This window comes from Myotis davidii, unplaced genomic scaffold (assembly GCF_000327345.1).
Source record: "Myotis davidii unplaced genomic scaffold, ASM32734v1 scaffold177, whole genome shotgun sequence".
In the NCBI taxonomy this organism is placed as follows: Eukaryota; Metazoa; Chordata; class Mammalia; order Chiroptera; family Vespertilionidae; genus Myotis; species Myotis davidii.
Window position 1 is genome coordinate 381911 of NW_006287960.1, and position 11342 is coordinate 393252.

At 35.2% G+C, this 11342-nt stretch overlaps 1 protein-coding gene across 2 annotated transcripts in view; it reads left to right on the forward strand.

Annotated features, from left to right (window-relative positions):
• Positions 1 to 7896: 7896 nt before the first annotated feature.
• The window catches only part of KLHL13 (kelch like family member 13), a 125268-nt gene continuing 121822 nt past the window's right edge, over positions 7897 to 11342 (forward strand). For both annotated transcript variants that reach the window (XM_015561425.1, XM_015561426.1), the window contains exon 1: positions 7897 to 7973. In XM_015561425.1, coding sequence (XP_015416911.1) covers positions 7924 to 7973 — 50 coding nt within the window. In that variant the 5' untranslated portion in view covers positions 7897 to 7923. The remainder of the gene's footprint in view (positions 7974 to 11342) is intronic.

Here is an 11342-nt window from a genome sequence, read left to right on the forward strand (position 1 = left end):
ATATCTTCTTTTGAAAAGTGCCTATTTAGATTCTTTCCCCTTTTTTGATTGTTTATCTTCCTTTTGTTAAATTGTATGAGTTCCTTGTAAATGTTGGAAATTAAACCCTTATCAGAGATAACATTGGCAAATATGTTCTCCCATGCAGTGGGCTTTCTTGTTGTTTTGTTGATAGTTTCTTTTGCTGTGCAGAAGCTTTTTATTTTGATGTAGTTCCATTTATTTATTTTCTCCTTAGTCTCCATTGCCCTAGGAGCTGTGTCTGTAAAGATTTTGCTACAACATATGTCCTCTATTTTGCTGCCTATGGAGTCTTCTAGGATTTTTATGGTTTCCCATCTTACATTTAAGTCCTTTAGCCATTTTGAGTTTGTTTTTTTGTATGGTGTAAGTTGGTGATCTAGTTTCATTTGTTTGCATGTATTTGACCAAAGTCAGTAATCATCGGAGAGATGCAAATCAAAACAACAATGAGCTACCATCTCCCACCTGTCAGAATGGCTATCATCAACCAGTCAACAAATGACAAGTGCTGGCGAGGATGTGGAGGAAAAGGAACCCTCCTTCACTGCTGGTGGGAATTCAAACTGGTACAGCCACTGTCGAAGACAGTATGGAGTTTCCTCAAAAAGTTACAAATAGAACTCTCATTTGGCCCACTAATCCCACTTCTAGGAATATATACCAAGAAATCAGAAATACAAATCAGAAAGTATAAATGCACCCCTATGTTCATAGCAGCACAATTTACAATAGTTAAGATTTGGAAACAGCCTAAGTGCCCATCAGCAGATGAATGGATTAAAAAACAGTGGTACATCTACACAATGGAATACTACACTGCTATAAAAAAGAAGGGATTCTTACCATTTGCAGCAGCCTGAATGGAACTGGAGAGCATTATGCTAAGTGAAATAAGCCAGTCAGAGAAAGATAAATATCATATGATCTCACTCATATATGGGATATAATGATCAACATAATTTGATAAACAAGAATAGATCCAGAGACAAATGGTAGGGGTTGGGTTTGGAGAGTTACCAAAGGACGTGTATGCATGCATGTTGGCATAACCAATGGACACAGACACTGGGAGGTGGGGGGCCTGCCCGGGGTGCGAATGGCTAGGGGGAGGGGGTCAATTGGGGAAAAAGAAGACATATACAATTTAAAAATGGGGAAAGAGGAGACATATGTAAAACTTTAGACAATAAATAAAATAGGGAAAGTAAATAAATAAATAAATAAAAGTAGAGCCTATGGAAGTGAAAAAAAAAGAAAGAAAGAAAGTGAAGGGATGAAAGACGATATCTCATTTAAATGGAAATGAAAAAAAAAAGCCAAGGTACGAATAGTTATATCAGACAAAATAGAATTTAAATTACAAAAAATGCGCTAGTTCTTTAGTACCTTCCACAGAGAATCATTGAAAATTTTAGTGTCATTATGAACTTATGAATTTAAACATATGCTTTAATTCTTTCCATTATTATTCTTATTGATGCTGAAATGATCCCATATTTGGCCAATGGAAGCTTACTTACATTGGCTTCAGAGTCTTTTTCACGTGGTCCTAATAGTCCTTGTCTTGTTCCTGTTCTTAGGGGAAATGGATTTAGTTTTTGCCCATTGAGTATGATGTTGGCTGTAAGGTTTGTCATATAGGGCTTTTATTATGTTGAGGTATTGCTGGGGTCCAACCCCAGCAGGTCCAGGGGTTCCCAAAGGTGTGGATGGAGTCGGCGAAGAAGGAATGACATGGAGACAACATTCAGTTGATCAGCAGCCTTGCCGGGATCTCTAGCCACAATCTCCAGCTAAGTTCTGTGTCCATGTTCTCTTGCTAGGTTCTCCAGCCAGGTTCGTTCTAAGTTCTGTAGCCGGGTTCTTCAGCCAGGTTCTGTCTAGGTTCTCCAACCAAGTTCTGTAGCCAGGTTCTGTCCAGGATCGTTTGCCATGTTCTCTCCAGCGAAGATCTTCTGTCTCTAGGTTCTGTGTAGGTTCTGTCTTCTAAGTTCTGTGTTCTAAGTTCTGTGTCTTGTTGTCTTGTTACATCTGTATTTATACCAGTTGGTTCCAATCCTATCAATCTCTATTCCAAAGGTTAGGGTGTTTCTTATCTCCATTCCAGGGAGTAAAGATTATGTAGCTTAAGCATGATTGTTCGTAGTTAAAGAGATTAATTACCCGCCTGGCACTTAGTGAAGGGGTTTTATTCCCTCCCTAACTTCAGGGGAAAATCTCTACCTGGGGAAACAACCTTTCTCGGAGAGGTGACCTTGGTTAAAACACATAGTGCCAAGAAGGTGAGAAAATATATTAAGAACAGTATGCCATATATGCCAGGTCCCTTGAAACAGCAAGGATGGACCGGCTCCCGGCAAGGTATGATCCCTCTAATCCCACTTTGCTGAGAGTTTTCATCAAGAAAGGGTGTTGGATTTTGTCAAATGCTTTTCCTGCATCAATTGATATGATTATGTGATTTTTGACTCTCAGTTTGTTTATGTGATGTATCACATTTATTGATTTTCGGATATTGAACCATCCTTGCATCCCTGGAATAAATCCCACTTGGTCATGGTGTATGATCTTTCTAATGTATTGCTGAATCCTATTTGCTAGGATTTTGTTGAGGATTTTAGCATCTATGTTCATCAAGGATATTGGTCTTTAGTTCTCTTTCTTTGTGGTGTCTTCATCTGGTTTTGGGATTAAGGTAATGCTGGCTTCATAGAAAGAGCTTGGAAGTGTGCCTTCCTCTTGAATTTTTTGGAATAGTCTGAGTAGGCTAGGTTTTAGTTCTTCTTTGAATGCTTGGTGTAGAACTCTCTTGTAAAGCTGTCCAGACCAGGGCTTTTGTTTGCTGGAAGGTTTTTGATCGCTGTTTCAATTTCTTTAGTAGTTATCAACCTATTCAGGTTTTTTGACTCTTCCTGGTTGAGTTTTGGCAGCTTGTCTTTTTCTAAGAATATGTACATTTCATCTAGGTTGCCCATTTTGTGGGAATAGAGATGTTCATAGTATTTTTTTCATAATCATTTGTATTTCTGTGGGATCGGTTGTTATTTCATCTCTTTCATTTCTGATTTTGTTTATTTGGGTCCTCTCTCTTTGCTTCTTGATGAGCCTTGCTAGAGGTTCATCAATCTTGTATATCCTTTCAAAGAACCAGCTCTTGTTTTTTGTTGATCTTTTGTATTGTTTTTTTGGTCTCTATGTCGTTTATCTCTGCTCTGATCTTTATTATTTTCTTCCTTTTGCTTATGCTGGGCTTCTCTTGTTGCTCTCTTTCCAACTCTTTGAGTTGTAGTATTAGATAATGTATTACCATTGTTTCTTGCTTTTTGAGGCACGCCTGTAGAGCTATGAACTTCCCTCTCAAGACTGCTTTCACTGTGTCCCATAGATTTGGGATTGTTGTGTTTTCATTGTTGTTTGTTGCCATCATGCTTTTTTATTTCTTCTTTGATCTCTCTGGTAACCGAGTCATTGTTTAATAGCATGCTATTTAGCCTCCAGGTGTTTGATTTTTTTTATTGGTTTTATTGTAGTTGATTTCTAGTTTTATGCCATTGTGGTCTGAGATGGTGCTTTATATGATTTCTGTCTTCTTGAATTTCACGAGACTTTGCCTGTGACCCAATATATGGTCTATCTTTGAAAATGACCCATGTGCACTTGAGAAGAATGTATATTATGTGTCTTTGGGGTGAAATGTTCCGAAGATGTCAATTAATTCCATCTGATCTAGTGCTTCATTTAGGATTGATGTTTCTTTGCTGATTTTTTTTTAGAGGATTTGTCCAGTGGTGACAGTGGGGTATTAAATTCTCCTACTATGACTGTATTGCTATCAATCTCTCCCTTGATATCCTCCAAAAATTTTTTTTATGTATTTGGGGGGTCCTGTATTAGGTGTGTATATGTTTACTAGAGTTATATTTTCTTGTTTGATTGCTCCCTTTAATATTATGAAGGGGCCTTCCTTATCTCTTGTTATGTCCTTCACTTTGAGATCTAATTTGTCCGATATAAGCATTGCTACCCCAGCTTTTTTTTTTTTTTCATTTCCATTCCCCTGAAATATCTTTTTCACTTGAGTTTACTTTGGTACTATTTCAGTTTTATTTTTTACCTTTAAACTTTTGATCGTTCTGTAATTTATTTAGGTTACCCTCATGTAAACTGCAGTAGTGTGTAATGAATTTGTTTTTCTAAAGGCTATCCAATTATTCCCCAATTATTTTTTTTAAATATATTTTATTGATTTTATACAGAGAGGAAGGGAGAGAGATAGAGAGTTAGAAACATCGATGAGAGAGAAGCATCGATCAGCTGCCTCCTGCACACCCCCTACTGGGGATATGCCTGCAACCAAGGTACATGCCCTTGACTGGAATCGAACCTGGGACCCTTTAGTCCCCAGGCCAACGCTCTATCCAGTGAGCCAAACCAGCTAGGGCCCCAATTATTTTTAATCATTCATTTTCCCCTTGTTTGAAGGCCACTTTTGCCATGGAGAGTCACTTCCTGATGTATTTGAGTTCCCCATAAGTTCCTGAAAGAATTTAGTTTTGTTTTATTTTTCAAACCACTGAAGTGTGGTTCTCCCAATCCATATTGACTCTTTTAAAAATATCATCATTTACTTTATAAACTATTAAATCAATTAGCAATATTTTCCTTGATCTTGGCAGAGTTTGAAACAGTTGAATTTCTTCCAACTACTCTTCTGTACCACACTTCTCAACTTTTATCTCACAATTCTCTTAGATTCCCACCTACGCCCCCCCCCTTTTTTTTGCTAGCTTGTCTTCCTGTTTCTTGTACAATATTGTTCTTTGGAATTCCACCTTTCCCATGGCAAATAAAATCCTGAGTAATATTTCCCAATCTCATCACTTCAGCTATTACTTAATGGCTAAATATTCCTATATTTTTATTGTAGTTCCAATCTAAATGTCTATATATTCAGTTTTCTATTAGTTACTATATTGTGTGTTCTAGGGTATTTCAATATGCCTATGTCAAACCATTGTTCTCCTTGCTTTCAATATTTTTCTTTCTTCTCTGAACCCTACCTCACTTGATATCATCACCATTTCCCTGAGTTACCTACATAGATTTTGTCTTTGATGTTCCCTTTTCCCTGTGATATCTGTCAGTGATCTTCAGTTGTAAGTCTGTGCCCTTTTTTCATGCCTTTTCTATCAAGTAGTTTATTAACTGGTCTCCATATCTCTCTCTCTCTCTCTCTCTCTCTCTCTCTCTCTCTCTCTCTCTCGTTGTCCTATGTTGCAGGCAGTGTTAATTAAAGCTTATAAAACAGTAGGTTTTAGTTAAATCCTTCATAAAGTGATCACATGTGTTTATTTCCGCTCCTTTCCTAACTCCATTAAAATTAAAGTAATGAAATTGAAAAGTTCAAAAGGACAAAGAGAACAGGAGTGGAAACATTGACAGATGTAAGGTTGAAACTAATTTTTTACTTAGAGCAAAGGAAGTTACGACTTCAATATCTCCCCCTACATGAACATTTGAGAGAAACCAACTAATTCTTCCTCTATAACTACTAATGTTTCAAAACTTGGAGGCACCTGATCTGGGGAAGGCAGGAATGAGTGATGAGATTGAAAACATGGGCTGTTTCTTGAAAGTCTTTATAATAAGTGGCTAGAGTCCAAGTCTTATTGCCCACTGTGTTCCTCAGAGGTTTCTTATATGGAGAATTTGAATGGGAGCACCCCAGACTCAGAGATCCAGGTGCAGCAGGTAGATTGGTTGAAAATATGGGATTAAGTGAAAATGTGCATACCTAATTTTAGGACCTATATTTCTACCCAAGGTACAGTTGTTAAAAGGAGCATGAATTATTTGTTTTCACATTCCCAGATTCCTAATAGTAATCTTGATATAGTTTGATTTTTTTTTTCTTGGCTCATCTTCTAAGAAACCGTAACCTAAACAAAATTAAAATTCCTCAATAACTGCAATTCTCTTGACACAAGCAGTTTTAGAAACGGTATGTCAAAGTCAATTGATTTTGAGATGCTTAAATTTTTTAAAAATTTTATTTAGGCTGCTCAATTTTTAAAATTGTGATAGGATTATAAACATAGAATAGGACTATGAAAGAAATATAAATGTTACATTGTTATTTGATTTGTTTCATTTTTAGAGTTATGAAGACCCAAGAAATAGAGTGCTTTATTTCCTTCTCCTTCTTTTGCTATTGTCTCTAAATTAAAGGGTAGAAAGAGGGCAAGAAACAATGAAAACATTTTTTTCTCAAGCTTAATTGTTTTAGTTCTTCGCGTAGTTTTACAACAAACATAATTATATAAACAAATTAAATTGCATCTTCCCAATGCAATATAGTGATTTTAATTAAAAATATTTAATGTTGACATTATTGCAGGTGTCCCCCATATCCTCCCCTTTGCCCACCTCCACTTACCCCTGCCTCCTTCTCACTTGGCCTTCATCACACTATTGTCCATGTCCATGGGATATGTATATATGTTCTCTAGCTAATCCCTTCAACTCCCTTCACCTTCTTTATCCAGTCACTCCCACCCCCACCCTTCCGGCTCCTGCCAGTCTATTCCACTTTGTCAGTTTATTTTGTTCTTTAGATTCCACATGTTAGTGAGATCATATGGTACGTGTCTTTCTCTGCTGACTTATTTCACTTAGCATAATAGTCTCCAGGTCTATCCATGCTGTTCCTTCTTTTTTAAAGCCACAAAGTATTCCATTGTGTATATGTACCATAGTTTTTTAATCCTCTCAACTGCTGGTGGACCATCTAGGCTGTTTCCAGCTAAGATATGGAAACAGTATCTTAGCTATTGTAAATAATGCTACTATGAACATAGAGGTGCATATATTCTTTCTGATAGGTGTTTCGGGATTCTTAGGATATATTCCTGGAAGTGGGATCACTGGATCAAATGGCAGTTCCATTTTTAATTTCTTGAGGAAACTCCATACTGTCTTCCACGTAACTGCACCAGTCTGCATTCCCACCTAAGTGCACGAGGGTTCCCCTTTTTCCACATTCTCACCAACACTGATAATTAGTGGCCTTGAGCATTCTTTCATATGTCTGTTGGTCATCTGTATGTCCTTAATTAAATATCCGTTTTTGCTTCCCAATGTATTTGAAATTAATAAAATACATTAAATATACTCTACATCTCCAACACAAAGCATTCACATTACTAAAAACCAGTATATTAATTAGATAAAGTTCAGTTTACTACAAACTACCTCCTCCTTTCCCATAAAAAAACCAACAGGCATGACCAAAACAAAAATTCAGTACAGATCAGGAAAACAATGCTTTTACCCCCACTACCTATTTTATATCTTTAGATTTAAAAATATTATACCTGGTTCTAGCCTTAATTTTGACCAATCACTTCTAAAATTGTGGGCCCTGTTTATGGGCTGCTCAGGCCTTTAGTTTCCCTGGTAAAATGGAAATTAGTCCTGTCAGTATCTACTTGGAAAATGTTTGCCTCAACCCTTTGCTTTAACTTCTCTTGTCTAACCCAACTTCACACAGACTCCTCAGTTCTTCTGACTTTCATTTAATCCAACTTCTGTATACTTGTTTTTATTTCATGGGTAATTGTTAGCTAATGATTTCACCTGAAATTTAGTCAATACTTTTTTAATGATTCAGTATGGCATTTTGTAGATATTTTGACTATTGCAGATTGAATTTCTTTTATTCCTTTATTTTCTAAGTTATCATATGGACATAAGGTACATGGATATATATTTTGCATTTCTGTCACAAAATATATAAAATATTACAAAGGTAGCACAATTAGAAACTTCTAGTATTGGTTTTCATAGTAAATATTGACTTATTTTCCTCCTGTACAGATTCTTATCCAACTTGTGGAGGTGATGGATCAACTGCATCTAGGGGAATCAGTTGCTGCAGTTCTCCGTAACAGGTATATTTATGGAAACAATTTACCTTATAAATTACATAACGTCTCTCCTTCCCATTGATATACCTAACATAATTGCTACTCAGTAAGTATTTGTTGAATATCTGGAATGAAATAAAAGTATTTGCTATATGAATGAATAAAAATAATTGACAAAGAAAGGGAATGATGAGCATGTTAGTGATCATATGTTCTGAACTAATGAAAAAATAATAAAATATACTTAGAAATCATAATTAGTATAAATTGTGAACACATAGAATTCAGTCAGTGGAGCTATTGATTGAAATTTTAAAGCATTTCAATGAATGAATACCAGTATCCATTGCATAAGAATAGATGTCTCAACAAGTATTTTTAAAATAGTATTGCTCTATGATTGTGTGTATGTTTCTGTTATTTAAATATCCAATTAGTCTTACCACTATGCTCAACACTCAGAAATAATATAAAATTATACTAAACTAGAGGCCTAGTGCACGAAATTTGTGCACTTGGGGGGGGGGGTGTCCCTCAGCCCAGATTGTGAGAGGGTGCTGGCCAGACAGAGGGACCCCACTGGTGCATGATTAGGGCTGGGGAGGGACATAGGAGGTTGGCCTGTTCTGGAGGGACTGTGGGAGAGCTCCAGGGTGTGTCTGGCTCATCTCGCTCAGTCCCAATTGACCAGACCCCAGCAGCAAGCTAACCTACCGGTTGGAGTGTCTGCCCCCTGATGGTCAGTGCATGTCATAGCGAGCAGTTGAGTGGCCTTACCATATCATTAGCATATTACACTTTGATTGAACAGATGACTGGATGACAGGACACTTAGCATATTAGATTTTTATTATATAGGAGGTCAACTGTAATTGAAAAATACAATTTAAAAATATCCAATTAAAACTCTTATAGGGAGTCATGAGAATTTCAGAGCTTCCTCTGACAATTTAAACTTTTAATTCATGGTTCAAAGAAATATACATAGCCTTTGCTTTGCAGGTATGGAATAATATCCCTTATTCTCAATACTTTAGTTGTATAGTTTGGGTGAAACATTTAAAATAAATGTGATGGAATTGTCTATATCATGGTTTTGACACTTAGTAAGGTGTAACCTTGGCAAAATTTCTCCATTGCTCTGTGCCTTAAGTTTCTTATCTATGAAATGGGGATAATAATAATACCTACATCTTAGGATTGTTTTGAGATTAAATAAATGACTATTATGTGTATGTGTATGTGTATGGGGGAGGGGAGAAAGAGAAATAGAGAAAAAAAGAGTGGCACAAATAATGGTAAGAGTTTTAATTGGATATTTTTAAATTGTATTTTTCAATTACAGTTGATATGGTATATCAGTGGTAGTATTGAAATATAAATGTGGGAATTTAACTATTTTGAAAATATAATAATTGTGTTTTTGACATTTAAGATACTTTAAAATATAGGTGTGTCTTAAAAGAATATAAAAAAGTGGGAAGGTTGAAGTAGGAAGTGGACATATATAAAGTCATTATTATTTGTCAGATACTATACTAGGAATTTCACATAATAATCTCATTAAGCAAATATAATATGAAGAGTGACTATTTGTTGGAATGTGTTATCAAGGGGTTGTAATGTAGCCTTGCTCAGAGACTTAAAAAGCAAGAAAATCATAGCGGGATAATATATGGGCATATTGGGTGAAAAGATAGAAGACAACAATAGTTGGGAGACATTGAATTCATAATGGAGAATTAAGTATGCAGAGTTCAAGCACTGTTGAATAGGAGGGTGAGAAGAGCAAATAGTAGGACAGGTTCAAGTTGGTAACTGAAGTGGTTATAGCATACTTGGATTTGTTTATTTTCATTATTTTTATTGAGGTATAATTACATATGTTAAAATAAACACAATCCAGTTCAAAATGTAAAACAACTCCATCCCACCAGAGAATTCCTTTGTATCCATTTCTAGTCCATATTCCCTCCACTCTTACTAAGGGAATTACTATTCTGACATATATCTTGGATTAGTTTGCTTGTTCTTGAACTTCACGTAAAAGGGGTCAGACACTGTGTATTCTTTTGTGTATGGCTTCTTTCTTTCAAAATAATAGTAATGTTTTTCAGTCTATCATTGCTGTGGTATCAGTAGTTCCGTCTTTTTGTTGTTGTGTAGATTCCATTGTTTAAATCTACCACAATTTCTTTATCCATTTTCTTGTTGATAGTCTTTTAAGTTCCATTATTTGGATCTTATGAATAAAGCTGTTATTGACATTTTCTATAAATATCTTTGTACTATATACACTCATTTAGTTTTTATATGTACCTAGCAGTGGGATTGCTGGGTCATAGAATATATATATATTTATTTATTTATTTAAGTTATCATTAATAGAAACTGCCAAATGCTTTTCTGAAGTGGTGGTGCCATTGTCTACTCTGACCAGTTATAAGTGAAAGTCCTCACTAACTCTTGATATTGTTAGTCTCTTTAATTTTAGCCATTCTCTTGTGATAAATGGTAATGGAAGGAGATTTGACTTGCAGTGGTGAACACACAAAACAATATACAGATTATGTATTATAGAAATGTACTCCTGAGACCTATATAATTTTATGAACCAATGACACTTCAATAAGTTAAATAAAAATATGGGTTAGATTCTTTTGAGTTTTAAAATTTATTCTAGATATTTAGATGTTTTATTATGAATATTTTCTTCTAATCTGTAGCTTTCCATCCCATAGTCTTATTTGTGTCTTTTGATGAGCATAAGTTTTTTAAATGAAGGTTAATTTATCATACAGTATTTTTCTTTTATGCTCAGTGCTTTTGCATCTTGTCCAAGAAATATTTGCCCTCTCAAATTTGGCTTTTTTCAGGAAGTTTTATGGTTTTAACCTTCACATTATAAGTGCATTCTTGACCAAAAACAAAAGAAATGAACTTATGGCCTAGATTTCAAATAGAATCTAGATAATTAGTAAGAATACTTTATAAAATAGAAGTCTCTTTGCCCTTTTAATTCTAACTTAATGTCTTTGTAAGTGGCATAGTAACTGAATTGTAACCTGAATGATACTTGGCAAACCATAGGGATCTAGTCTTATGATCCTAGTTTATAACACAGTAACTTTTGGTTTCCTATTTTTATAATCTTTCTTATTATAAATAAGACTCCTTTGAAAGAAACAGATAATCCTGATACTAAATAAACTGATTTAGAGCATAGAAACTGATAGACAACCCCCAATACATTTATGATGCTACCTAATTAAAATATCAAAGCCTGAGAAAAATGGTACTTGTTTGCATACACACATTATGAACCAATTTTGAATTATAAATAAAATACAAATCAAACACACACACAATGGAATACTATGCTGCTGTAAAAAA